Source organism: Diadema antillarum, unplaced genomic scaffold (genome assembly GCF_040938485.1).
Source record: "Diadema antillarum isolate AM-2024a unplaced genomic scaffold, OU_Dant_1.0 seq00000302_RagTag, whole genome shotgun sequence".
NCBI lineage: Eukaryota > Metazoa > Echinodermata > Echinoidea > Diadematoida > Diadematidae > Diadema > Diadema antillarum.
In genome coordinates, this window is record NW_027271325.1 from 385,996 (window position 1) to 401,120 (window position 15,125).

At 40.2% G+C, this 15,125-nt stretch overlaps 1 protein-coding gene across 1 annotated transcript in view; it reads left to right on the forward strand.

Moving 5' to 3' along the window:
- Positions 1-15,125, forward strand: part of LOC139730348 (uncharacterized) — an 80,364-nt gene that overhangs the window by 43,216 nt on the left and 22,023 nt on the right. Inside the window, exons 2-3 of the mRNA XM_071641215.1 lie at positions 4,827-5,046; positions 6,119-6,634. Coding sequence (XP_071497316.1) covers positions 4,827-5,046; positions 6,119-6,634 — 736 coding nt within the window. The remainder of the gene's footprint in view (positions 1-4,826; positions 5,047-6,118; positions 6,635-15,125) is intronic.

The following is a 15,125-nucleotide window of genomic DNA, read 5'->3' on the forward strand; positions in this document are numbered from 1 at the left end:
ATGAAAAATACTAGGTATCACAAAAACATTTCCCACTTTTGATTCTTAAAAATAGTTCAAAAACTATATTTCAGATAAAACTGTCATTGATAAGACTTTAGCTGAATAGTGTACAACTTAGTTTTAGGTGATTTGAATATGAAAGCCTATATTAGTTTCATGAAATCAGTGATTCATTCCGATGTTAGGTTCCAGATTTTGAGCAAATTTTAACCCTCTGCACAAAAATTGAACTTTTCACAGGAACCAATGATGTGTTTGTGAGTGCGTGCTTACAATGACCCTGAACAATGGACAGGCCACCACCTGTTCAGAGCTCTGCTGCAAGGCACATGAATGTTTTATTGGTTATTCATGTGGATTGCCCTGAGCACTGCTAGTTTGAATTTAGTCCATGGGCCAAGGCCCGAAAAATGGGTTGTTGGTACCATCTGAGGTGGCACAACCTTTTTGGTGTCATTTTGTTTGTCGGGCATAGATATGCTTATCAAGCTATGATAGCATTTCCAAATGAGTAGCTTAGTCATAATAAATGAATTTTTAACCAATTTGGTCTCGTATTTATATCCCTATACACAACTTGTACTTCTGAATCGAAACTAAACCGCTATACAAAGAAGAGCACTGCCTTCTGTATGTCCACAGGTGTTCTGTTGTAAACGCGGTGCGCTTAGTCTTTATTCAAGGCAGCGAAGGGAATATCCAAAGGGTTATGATGTCCATAGCTGTCACGCGGTGCGCTTAGTTCTTTATCTAGACCAATGTACCGTTATCATATCTAAAGTTCCTCATAAAAGGGATTATCTGTACTGTTTTTATACTACCCTATCAACAAATACATCAGTTTTAAACAAAAATCACTCTGTTCATTTACAATATCATTCATTATAATGTATCGTAGTGTACCGGTACATTGTTTTTGCATTATCTTATATTGTTGGAGGGAAATAAAGCGACATTGGCGTGGTATCAGCATTTTCACCGTAGCGTTTTCACAGGAAAATGATAAATGATTGAAAAAATACGGTAAAATTCACAAGGAATTGCTTTTGTTGTTGTTGTTGTTTTTAGATAAAAGGATTCATACACTGTATCATACGCTTTGGTTATTCCCTTCGCCGTCTAGAATAAAGACTAAGCGCTGTGGACATCATAACCTTTGGATATTCCCTTCGCTGCCTTGAATAAAGACTAAGCGCACCGCGTTTACAACAGAACACCTGTGAACATACCATAGAGCTGCATTTTACAGCTCTATAGAACATACAGAAGACTGTGCTCTTCTTTGTATGGCGGTTAGTTTCGATTCAGAAGTATGGGGATATAACAACGAGACCAAATTGGTTAAAAATTCATTTACTATGACTAAGCTACTCATTTGGAAATGCTATCATAGCTTGATAAGCATATCTATGCCCGACAAACAAAATGACACCAAAAAGGTTTTGCCACCTCAGATGGTACCAATATCTGGCCTGGCCCATGGACTAATTCATGACACAGGGTGAAATGCATGCACATGAAAAAAAAGTGAGCACATGCTTCCATGTGCATGCATACACCGCATTTTAGAATGAATAAAGACTAGCTGGGAAAGTGGAATTCCTCATAAATTAGAGCATTCCAATCCTGGCCATTGTCCAGGACCATTGTCTGGGTATCAACAACACACTCCTATACACACCAATAACCCCCTGTGCAAAGTTGAAGTTTTGTACAGAGGGTTGAAAATAGAGCAAAAACTGAAACCAAATGAAAAATGAGTAATATTAATGTTGAATTTAACGAAACTGAATCATGCTTTCATTTTCAAATTACCTCCAACAAAACTGTACACTATTCAGCTATTGTTCGTATCAATGCTAGTGTTATCTGATATTTAGCTTTTGAACTATAAAGGATCAAAAGTGGGAAATGTTTTTTGTAACATGTAGGTAGAAGGGAAGGATAACTTGCATATAGATAGGATAGAAGAAAGGAGAAAGGATGGGAGAGGTCTGTCTGCTATCGCTAAAGGTACACAAAGTTGGATCACCTTGATCACTGATCAGCAAAGCATGACAAAGTATTTTTCCCCGAGGTACAGGTGAACAGTTACAGGTGAACAGTTTTAGGTTATGGTCGGTTACATAACATTACGTAATAAATCAAGAAGGGCGATATTTCCACGAGGGAATTTCATATACAATACAAGTACAATGACATTGTGAGATCACCGACATCCAGAGAGCAGCATTGTTTTGTTTTTTTTTTTACAGTTTTCTTATACGAGTACATTGACTTAAAGTTCGAATTTCAGAAGGAAGAGAGTTCAAAATATCGGGTCCGGTGTGTCTGACAGATTTCAGAGTCATCACAGTTTTAGGATAATGTTAATGACATTTATCAGATTGTCTAGTGAGATAAGAATGTATGTCCTTGTTTAGCTTAAGTAATAAAAAAAAGAAGAAGATGGCAACTGACCGTTATATAAGCGAAACATAAAGAGTGAGTTTTGCAAAAAACAACAACAACAGCAAAACAATTATGTCGCTTACCTTGGGTATTTTTTGAATTCTGCAAAAAAAAAAAGGATATGAATGGTCCTGATAACCTGAGTTGGTGCATACGTATAGCCTTCTTTGTAGAAGCAATTAACTATCAATGTGACTTGCCGAAACAATGTTACAATATGAGATGTACGAGATAAAACGAGTTACTTATAAATCATGCGTAAATATTATTTTATTAAATATTCTTTGTGGAGTATGCCAACGTTACGAGACACTTTATCAGAGATGTATTGCACATGAGCGTTCCATTTCATATTTTCATTTACATGTATTCCAAAAAAAGTTGGCACTTTCTTTTTGCTCCAATAATATATGTGACCGTGCACCTCAAAACGAACATAAAGTCGCGCACACTGATTTTGCGTGAGGACTGAAAATAAGTGAAATGGGTCAACCTAACCGAACTTGACTTTTTCATATTTTCTGAAAGAGTGGGTCTTCTTTTACATTATGCTAAAATTTGGTATCATAAAACGGGCAGGAAAGTGTGTTTTTCTAGCAGTTTATCTCGAACATTTTTGGTAGAATAGTGTGATTAGGTGTGTCTTTAGAATCCCTTATTCATTTCTGAAAAACCTTGTCCACACTCTTCACTTTCAACTCTAATAACTTTTGAAAGGATAGTGCTACTGCTTTGAAAGTTGGCATTAATTATGGTCAGAATGTGTTAATGAGGCATGCTTAATTTCAGTTTAATCTGATAATCACTTCATTGTTGTTACTCTGGTGGTCTACTTCCTGTTTTTTGTCCCATTCATCGCACAGCCAGCACGGTTTGGTAAAGATTAAGCACTTGAATAGACACTGTACTTCAGAGCCTCTTTTCTCAGTTCACACTTTTCCTGAGTTTGTGCTTTCTTTCCAATATTTAGATAGGTTAGGAGAGTCCATTTGATTTGAGTTATACATCATTTAAAGCTTAAAGTCTGCTCTTTTAGAATATGATCTTAACTAAAAATTCATGTCTGGCGACTTTTTGTTTGTTTTGAGGTGCACAGTCACATATTATCCACCATAATATTTAGATTTTATTATTTTATGCTTCCTATTATGAAAATAAATGGAATGTGTCTTTATTGAGTTGAGTGATAATCTATTGCTCTTAAGCTATGTAGATAATTTCTGTAATTCAGTATTAGAGTTCTTAGAAGCGACTGAGAATCAGAATTGGAACAAAATACATTTTTGTCATCGGTAAACAGAATATATTGCATTAACTAAGATGAATTTGTAATATCATTTATATACACTAGAAGTAGTAGCGGTCCTAATATAGATCCTTGTGGGATGTCACATTGTATAGGTAAACCTTCAGAGTTTACAGATTCATAGTATACGTACTGCTTTCTATTTGATAAGTAATCTTCAAACCATTCCAGTGGAATGCTGCGAACTCCATAATAATGTAATCTGCGTAAAAGGATAATGTGGACAAGAGCGTCGAATGGCTTGCTTAGGTCCACGAACACACCGATGACATATTTTTATTCAGCTAAGGCAGTCGACACTCCGTCGTACAATTGGGCTAGTGCCATATTTGTATAGAATGAAATTTCCTGAAACTGTACTGGTCTTGATTCACTATTTCATTTTGTATAAAAAATCATAAAATCTGTTATAAACAAACCTTTCTATGACTTAAGAAAGACTAGTAATTATACAGATAGGACAAGAGAGGAGTCATCTTCTTTTTCTTTGTATATTGGGATAACTTTTTTTTTCAAATTTAAATGCGTTCGGAAATATGTACTAATGGTGTCATTATACCCTAAACAATTTGTTTTATAAAAGAGACGTGCTCATTTCATCATGCCAATTTGTATAACTTGATTTTAAAGAATGTACAATATCAAGGATCTCACTAAAATCTGTTGGTCAGAAAAATAATGAATTATCATTTGACGTGCCTAAATACTGCGAGAAATCTGTATGTGTGTGATCGATTCTTGAAGCTTGACTAGGACCTACATTAACTCTATCGTCTATTCCCATAGTTAGTTATTAGTGTGCCATGTTCCCTATTTTGCCTGTTCAGAAATCATTTAGTGGCGCTTGTTATCTTCTTTTCATAATTTTAACATTGATCTGCCTCTGGCAGATTAAAAGGCTGCATGGCACTTGCTGAAAACTCAAAGGGCATAGATAGGAATTCATATTGTCCTGTAGTACGTGATAAGATGATAGCAATGTTTGTATGTTTGGGTTTTTTTTTTAATAGAGAAAGTTTGCATCAATTGTTTTGGTTGTATATCATGACCTTTGCTGTTGATTTAGGTACTCAACTGAAGGGGCGTTTTCTACTGCGACACGTGTCACTGGTGAAGTACTGCTGCTTGGTTGTCTTTCTCTCACTGCTGATTACTATGATACAATGGATGAACGTTAATACGCCAAGTGAGTTTGCTGCCGCAAAGCATTCCAAATTCTGGAGGCACAATCGTAAGACGATCCAGAAGCCAGCAGCGCGTGAAGAAGTCTTCAATCCCATACCACGGTTCGGATCACTATCAGCCCCTATACTGCTTTTCATCAGCAGACTTATCACTATTATATATAATTATTTTGTCATTATCTAAATCTATTCAGGCATGAGAAGATTCTTGATCTACGCCACTTCTTGCACTTTCTTGCACACGCCCTTTGTCCGATGTTGTATCATCCTCACATGACACCATTCCCACTTTTCATTGTGTAATATCCTACCATTTTTTTTACTACAACATCGTATTTTGGAACTTAAATAAATGCCATTTTCGGAATCATGAATCTTATTTCATTTCCTGATCAACGAACATTAGGAATCGCTATAAACCTTTCATTTTTGATTTGACGAACCTTCGGATTAAAAGACCTTCATTTTTATTTTCGGACTAACATATTTTTGGAATAAGAAAACCCACTTGATTTTAGGATGAAAGAACCCTTTTTCATTTTCGGAGATATGAAACTTATTTCATTTCCGGACTAACGAACGTTTGGAATAACGAGCCTTGTTTCATTTCCTGATTAACGAACCTTTTGAATAACGAACTGTAACTTACACTACATGTATATAACGTGAAAACACAATGGTCGTCCTTCGGACAAGAAATTACTTGCAAGCTCTTTCGAACACATTGCATCTGTTAGGAGATGGTTGATTAGGCTTACCCTGCAACTTTAACAGTTGCAAGCAAACATGAAGAAAAAATCGTTGTTCAATAGTGATTTTTGAACGTGAATAATCATATATACAATATCTAATGATGACTCATTAATAATGACAGCAATATTGTCATAACACCTGATTTACTCTTTGCATTAATTGATTGATTATCATAACCTACATGCAGATATGATAATGATAAAGATTCGCTGAAAATACGAGTACCTGACGAAGTGTTGTTACACATAATTATTTCTGCGTATGTATGTGACATGATCTATCTATCATATTGCGTGACTGTTGTAACTTGAGCGTAATTACTATTAGATACATTTTTGCGTTCGCTGTATATATGCCATGTCCAAGTACCGGTTTGGCAACATTAATAATGTTTAAGTTATGTTGTTTGCTCATGCCATAGTAACGTGATGGACGTGTCTGAATATCATGCAATCTCAGTTGATGGTGTTGAAGCTAGACACAGGAGAAGCCAAAACAATGTAAAGAACAGAGCATCACGCGAAAATCCGTCTGACAAAGAGCGGGACAGTGAAAAAAAAGTGCTGACTTTAGGAATCAATGATTCCCAACTGTTTGAACATACCGCGAATCACACTTTAAATGGAATAGATTCCAATCAGACCAACGCTAAAAACAACCAATCACCTGATGGTGCTTTTCGGAAAAGAAATCATGTCAAGTTGCCAGAAAACAAGGGGCAGGAAAGCCGCAATAAAACACTGAGCACAAGGAAGGTGAAGATAATTAGAAGGATCATGCGTCGAGGAAAAACCATTCGAGAAGAAGTGGTCGGCGTGCGCACGATGCACAACCAGGAAGTGGACATCGAGAACGCCTACATTAAGTCATGGTATGGAGTCAACCGTAGCCTGACAGCAGCTAAACTGCAACTTACGAACACTTCGCCTGGTGATAGGTAAGTCAGACTCTTTTTTCCAAGTCGCCCAATTCATAGTACTTAGAGCACAAAAAAAAAAACCAAACATAAAGAAAACTCAGGAAAAGCAACCAAGGAAAGAAATACGAAAATCCAAATACACGATAAGGCAAACGGAGACATGTTCTAACATATTATTTTCTAATTCATCATTACCATTGGCAATCAAATTGAGAAGGCATTCAAAATAAGTAGATAATAATAATAACCGAAATAAGTAGATAATAATGACAATAATAACAATAAATAACAACTCTTCATGGTTGCCATGCACTGATCTTCTAGAAGACCCTGCCATTATTATTACCCCAGCTTTTCCAGGTACCCATTAATACACCAGGGTCGAGAGGGAGATGGTGGGTAAAAACATCTTGTAGAAGGACGTAAGCATTGGGACTAGTAGATACATGTATGCAGTGTGCAATTCTAATTAAAATATAGTGACGGCCTTATAGATAACGATTTATTCCAACAAACTGAGGACTTGAAAAATACTCCAAATTACTACGCACGAGTGAGCCGAAAATTGTATATTTCCGCGCCATCATCGCGCTTTGTTCTTATCTTCTTCTTCTTCTTTTTTTTTGTTGATAAATTTAAGCGAGCGAGCGCAGCGAGCGAGCTAAAAATTTCTGTATTTCAGCTTACAAAACATGGAATTCTTGTCATTTTTTGCTTATTAAATCTTACAAATCTAATCAAAATATAGTGACGGCCTGAGGACTGAGGACTTGAAAAAAATACTCTAAATTAGTACGCGCGATTGAGCTGAAATTTGTATATTTCCGCGTCATCATTACGTTTTGTTCTTATCTTGTTTGATTTGGGTTTTCTGCGCCCCCCCCCCCCCCCGTATGTTCGATACCTTTGGCGCCCTCGTTTGATCCAGTGGGCAATCGCTTCAGAACGAAAGAAATAAAATTGCAGTCGCTGCTCGGTGTAACATTTTGCTTTCTAACGATGGCATGTTTGAACACCTTGTCATTTTGTGCGCGTCATCATCACGTTTTGTTCTTATCTTCTTTTTTATGTATATACATTTTGGCAAGCGAGCGCAACGAGCCAGCCGAAATTTCAGCTTACAAAACATGGAATTCTTGTGTGAACACAATAAACATTGTCATTTTGTGTTTGTGTCTTGTTTGATTTGGTTTTCTCCCCCCCCCCCCCCCCCCCCCCCCTCCCCCTTCCCGGTCCGGGCGAGTTTTTCTTCTTCTTCTTCTTCTTCTTCTTTTTTCTTCGTTTTTTTCTTTTTCCTCTTCGTTTTTTTTCTCGTTTTCTCGTTTTCGGCGCCCCCAAGGAGTGGCGCCCGGGGCACGTTCCCCCCTTGCCCCCCCCCCCCCCCCACCCCCTAGATACGCCACTGCATGTATGAGCCTAATACTTACATTGTATTATGACGTCGTTTCATTGTCTTGTTAAGGCCGTGTCACACCTTTCCGGGCAAGCCTTGCGTGCGACTTGCAAAGAACAATTTGTACTACCCGGAGGTCCCCGGAATGAACCGCACATGACAGTACCTAGCACGTATCTCACCCGTAGCCACCCGGAGGTGTGCACGCAAATCTTTTTACCCGAAACCATGTTTAGGAACTGTCACACCTTTCCGGGCAAGCTATGCATTCTGTTGCGTGTAGAGATTTTCCAGCATACCGGGAATTTCTGAGGGCGAACAAGAATTTTGGCGAGTCTGTGCATGTGTAATACTTGCTGGAAGCGTTCTACTTAAATTCTACTTGCGGGCATACTGTGTGACCTTTGTACCAGTCGCGTGGGGCCTGACAACTCAGTGAAGGAATTCTTCTGAAGGAATGACTGAAGTCCCATGGAATGTCATTATCTTGGCTGCATACGGGGACTGCGAAGTACCTGCGTGGGAGTTGCCTGCGAAGTGCTGCCGCTAAGGGCCTCCTACTGGCGTTCTGCGTGGACCTCTACGGGCATCCCCGCGACTCACCCGGAAAAAGTTTTGGTCATGCTCAAAACTTGGCTGCGGTTAAATCGGACTTGCGTGAGCACCTCTGGGCAAGTACAAGCGAGATACGCGCTAGGTACTGTCAGGTGCGGACCAACTGCGGAGAGCTCCATGGAGCAAATTTGTTTCCCCGCAAGTCAAGCCGCAAAACTTCCCGAGACACGGTATAACGAGGCCTTGAGCATGCTCAAATCTTGTTCCGAGTGAGTCGTGGGGTTCGCTCGCAGAGGTACACGCAGAACACCAGTAGGAGACTCTTACCGGCAGCACCTTGCAGGAGTTGGCTCTCACGCAGGTCACACGGAATGCACGCAAGTAGAAGCTAAGTAGCACGCGTCTAGTAGGTAAAAAACAAATGCGAAAATTGCAAACATTCTTGTTCGCCCGCTGGAAAACCCTCCTCGCCACAAGCCCGCGTAGCTTGCCCGGAAAGGTGTGACACGGCCTTCACTCTGATACGAATCTCTACCTTACATAGTATGCCAGTTCAGTTCTTCTTAAACTGCATTAGAAATGGAGAAAAGAAGAAAGATTCAGCAGTCAGGCGGCGGGGTATTTTCATTCATCCAAGGTCTACAATTCCTAAATTATGCGAATAATATTATGAAGTATAATTAGAATTCTATTAATAACAATGAAGTACAAGATGAAGAGGGTTAGCATATTCCTGCGTGCTTTGGCAGAGAGATCACACCAAGGAAATTCAAAGTCTTTTGTTATGATAATGAGTTTGGCACCCCAGTCCCTATAAATAGCAGGTATTCCCACTATTCGACATCTTTTTAAAGTATACGAGGCAGTATCCAAACATTCACACGATCACTCAACGTCAGTCTCCACTAACATTGAACAGAATACGTATCAACAATCATTCATCCGGCTCAGTCATATATATCTTACAGGCATGAAGCCAGACAGTAAAGTAATGAGCCTGGTTACGGAAGTATAGTATAATATAGTATGGCAAATGAGTTGACAGTTTCTGTGACGAGAAGAGAGAGGGGGGTTATCAAACAATATGTTATGAACCCGCAACGCGTTGGGTGGGACCCTCTTCATCTTGTACTTCATTGTTATTAATAGAATTCTAATTATACTTCATAATATTATTCGCATAATTTAGGAATTCTATTACATAACACTTCGTACAAGCTTTCAGAGGGTTAGCATCTTCAAAGTAATACGCAGAAACTGTCAATTGAGATATGTTTCAGGCAAATGAAACAAAAAACTGCTGCACATGAGCGTTCATGATAGGTCAAATTTTATTCATGAGCAATCTGAGTAGTACCATGACAAGGTGTATGTTCCGTATGAACACATGATCACAAGGAGGAAAGAACAGTATAGTTTTGTAACAGTATAGTAACTGAGTTACATACGTATCGTGTCCCCCATCTTCCTTATAACTTGTGAAGATGAGCTGAGAATGGTTGAAGCGAATTTTGCTTCTTGAACTGGCTTAGAATAAAAATCTCGAAAGGTTTTGGCATTGGCCACTCCTCCATGGTAACGCCTTGATTAAAAGCTGCAGTACTCGAGGCACTGCGGTAAATGTGAGCAGAAAACCGATGTATTTATGCCTGCTTATTCAATGTGCCCTTTTAGCACCTAGACAGGGTAGAAGTGATTACTTCTTTGTGAGGTTTTCTAGTAGAAATAAAAAGTTTAGTCACAACGTGAACCTGACGCAAGGGTTCTTTTCGACTTAAGTACTCCATGAGCACTGATAAAACACACAACTTCTCGTTTGTGAGGAAAGAAGACAATTTAATAGATTGGCTGGCAGTACCCTTCTTCTGTAGTTGTTTTCAATAACTCAACCACTTGAAAGACTGTACTGTCATTAGGAATTGACTTTATGTAATGTCCAAAAAACTCAGAGTCTGCAATCTCTGTGTTGAAACAAGAGTCGCCAGGGCAATCAAATTCTCGCTTAGAAGTAACAGTCTTGCATCATTACCTAATGAACATAATTGAGAAACTTAAGAAATGTGGTGTTGTACCGTGGTTTGGGAAGTTCTACCTTTCAACACAGGTACTACAAACGGGTGCTTTCCCACGGAAAACCCGTCAGAAGAGGGCAACACAGATGACAAGGCTGATCGATACGAATCTACCTTATTGTATTTTTCCCTAACACATGCTGGTCAGACAAACATCACGATATTGGTGATAGATGAACTAAATGGCTCAAGCGATTGTTTGCGGCATCAACTAATCCGCTGCTTTCAAGCTGAGTTATAATGTTTTTTGGTGTTGTGCCATGAATTTGCGATGAGCTCGGAAGTGTGCTCTGAAATTCCTAATGCTCGCCAACGTTTGCTGAGATAGGTCAGGCAGGGAGGTGGGAAGAGATATCTCCCTGGGTCAGGCGAGTAACCTCAGCTCGGGCATTGGAATGGGAAGGGGAACCAGGCAGTCCCCTGGTAGGAGGGGTAGGGCTGCCAGGATCGCGGGTGAGCGGGAGCCACGATTGTGTCCTCCACAAAGGGGGTGATCGAGACTGCTCTCTGGCAGTTAATATTGTCCCTGCGGACTTGGGAAGGACCCTGGAAAGTAGGCAAAAACAAAGTGGAGGAAAAACATAGGAGGGATGTAAAAATTCCCATGATATTGAAAAGGCATCGATAGCCTTAGAGGTCTTGTTCCCAAGACAAGTACGTAACCAATTTCCTATTGGCATTGGACGCGAAAAGATCAATTTCGGGTCTGAAGGAAGGTATAGATAAGAGCAACGAAAATATATATCAGGACGAAGACTTAATTCTTCATATCTCTCCGAGATAGATTAATTATCTGCTTCTATATGAGCAACACCAGCCAAGTGGGAAACAGATAGCCAAGAGTAGCGACCCAGCGACCACGCCCAAATGTCATATGACAACTTATTAAGTAATGGAATACTACCACTCATTTTCCTGACGTAACTGACAGCTGCACTGTTATCTGACTTAATATGAATGTGTTGCTTATGGGAGGTGTCGCACAGGGAGGCAAGGCCTCGATGAATAGCCAGTAATTCTAGCGCATTGATATGCAGATTAGCTTCCTCTCGAGACCAGACACCTTGAGCAAAGGAATTATCATTTACACAGAGTGTACCCCATCTTGAGGTGCTGGCATCTGTACGAATATTGTCAATGGATGACAGGAATGTCGATGCAGGACCCAAATTCCTTGCATGGCAAGGGAAGCCACCAACGAATTTCTTCAATGGCATTATTGTTTATTGAATTAAAGAGATGCATCAAAATTACCACCTGATTCTTGCACTGCTTTGGTTCTGCACGACTCTAGAACACGATAATGCCAACGACCCGCCGGTACGGGGTCAAATGGAGAAGAAAGAAACCAATGAACTTTGCTAAATCTCGAATTTTTGTCGAGGGAGACGACAAAATGGGATGCCCAAGATTCCTTATCTTGTCAATTTTTTTTTGTCTAGATGGCTCGCCACCAAATTAAAGCCTGAGTAGGTCGGAGATGTTGTGACTTCCCAAAATTAATGACAATCCCAATGATGCCAGTAAATCCAAAACACAGTTCGTGTTAGCAATACTCTCCTCTTTAGAGCGGGCAAACAATTAAAATATCGTCCAAATAAATCATTATTCTCATGCCTGTGCTTTTAAGAGAAGCAATAACGGGTTTCATTCCTTTAGTAAATACCCTTGGCGCTGAGCTTAACCCAGAGGGTAAGCAAGTAAGACAATAAAAACGACCATTCCACGTAGAACAATTACTTTGATAATCTTCATGAATAGGAATGGAAAAGTATGCATCCTTGAGATCCAGTGGCGTTAAGTAGTCGGATTACATTGATTATTTCTTTAACATTTCGAAAAATTTCCATCTTGAAATGCTCATACTGAACGAACGAGTTCAGATTTTTCAAATCAATGAAGGATCTGAGATCCTCGGTTTTCTTTGGAATTGTGAATATAGTGGACAGAAATGACACTTCCCCTGGGGAAATTTCTGATGTTGCCCCTTTCTGGTTAACAACGAAAGAAATTCCAAATTAATTGCCGCATTTTCCTTCCTCCGACAGTAGTAATTGAGGAGGAATAATTTTTGTTGGGATAACCGTCAAATAAGATCTTGTAACAACAAATAGTGTCTGAAATCCAGGGATCAGAAATAATGAGAGACCACGTCTCTTTGAAAAATCTGAGTCGTCCCGCATGTAAACGGGGACTTACTAGTTTTTCTACATTAGATGGTGCGATGCTGGAAAATATGACGGTATGTTCTATCCGCGTGCTACCGAACGACCGACGACGCGGTCGGTCGGAGAAGGTGACTTTTTGGCCCACGCACGAGGGGCGACTCGCCAGCATTTTTCATGTTGTTTGCAAGTCTTTCTCAAATAGCGTTTTCCCTATGGAGATCGATCTACTGCATAAATTATTATGCCCCTGTACTTCTGATTGAAAACAAGTTTGAGCTCCTCTCGGGTCTCATGTTCATCTCATACGAGGATGTTACCGCACAGAGTAACTCCGTTGACCGCCAGTCAAGCAACGGGGGCTGAATGGACTGACCGTTGCTCCCTAGCTGCTGTCTGCAGCTCCCGGGTGATTTTAGCATTTACTATTACAAGGGAACATTCACTGAATAACCGTCTTTTGCACTTCTGTCAGCTGGACGGTTTTCCCGGGGATCGAGGTGCACATTTGCTCCTCGACTCTCGGTGCACACACCGAAAGGGGGCGTCGAGGGCGTCATGTACTGTAGTGTATGGATTCTTTTTTCCACGCTCTCCTTTCACGGGGGCAATGTGACCGCCTTGTCAGCTGAGCGGTCAATCCATCAGAAACTGCGAGGCCGAATTCCTCAGGGCCTTCATACAAATTGTCTGCTTCCAGCTATATGAGCTGGTCGCCGAAGCGGCGTTTGCACTGCCTTCCACGGGCTGTGCTGCCTGCACTAAGCTCTCGAACTCCGCCTTCGGGTCGGAGCTGAGCGGGTGAGTGGTTGCAGAATTCTGGCTGATTGGCTCCACAAAGTGCTCAGTAAATCAACTTCGCGGTCACACCGCGAAGGAGCCAGTCTGAAGTGCTCCCGCATGCAGCGCATGGCGGGCTGGCTCAGAGGTTTTGGAGACAGACATCTGTCCATCCATAAAGCGAGATAATTGGGCCGATAAACGTTGAATCTCACTCTTCTGCGCCGAAAGATTAGACCGCAGCTCTACCTGATATACAGCCCCGTTACCGGCGGCTGTGAACCGTTGTCTTCTGTATCACTCAGGTTTGTCACACGTCGAAAAAGATCAGTAAGCGAAGCTTATAACGCACAGTTGCACTGTGCAAGCTAACTCTCTGCCGAACACACGAAGAAAAGATGTCGAATAGTGGGAATACCTGCTATTATAGGGACTGGGGTGCCAAACTCATTATCATAACAAAAGACTTTGAATTTCCTTGGTGTGATCTCTCTGCCAAAGCACGCAGGAATATGCTAACCCTCTGAAAGCTTGTACGAAGTGTTATGTAATAGAATTCAGTCACATCTGGCGTGTGTGTGTGTGTGTGTGTGTGTGTGTGTGTGTGTATGTACGTGCTAAATCAGAAAGAAACTAATGTTTACATTTTGGGGCATATATTTGTGGAATAATCAAAGACATTCCATGTTTTCACGGGCCGGGCTGTATTTCTGTGACAGATTATTATTTTTTTTTTAAATCGTGAAAATGAGGGCTAGAATGTATGACTGAACGAGCATCAAATCAGAACTTACTGGCGATATCGGCTTAATAACACAGCTTAGATATATTAACGAAATAGACTTTTTACTCGGAAGGGGGATGGGATGTTGCCAATGATGAAATGACGATATTATTATTAACCCTGAATAAGTAGGATAAGTAGCAGTCATTCATGAAAATTACCAATAGAACACGAACCAGTTTCAGTCATTAATTTTGTAGATAGTTTTAATGGTGTTAAGGTTGCTGCTTCAAAAGGGGAAAAAAATGACTGGTGTTGCACTTTCTTTTATCGTTGACCCACTTGTTTCATAATTGAAGGGATATTACAGGAAGGGTTTTGTCATGGAAGTTACTTAGTTCACTTGAGTCGAGCTGTACAAGTCATGAACTGAATCAAACTATACAAGTCATAATGTACGGGATTTCTGGAAGTCTCATGGGTGTTGGTGTACTGTATTTTCAAAATCATTTGCGATTGCTTCTGGACAACAATGGCGTGACAAATGTCACGGCAGAAGGGACGTTTCCTGGTAATGGTCATGATAAACTTCGCCTTTAGCTGGAAAGTAAACAATAAAATTTTCTTGAAAGGCCCTGCATAATTACGTCTACAGATCTGGTTGTGGTGATAACTGTGTCACGACTTCTTAACAGACATTATTTTGATTATTCAATAACTGGCGACCAAGCTAAGTGATTACATTGTATTGCTATCGCCTTTCTTTAACACCATATAATTTGCTCTTGAATCTGCATCTGAATTACGGATGACACAAGAT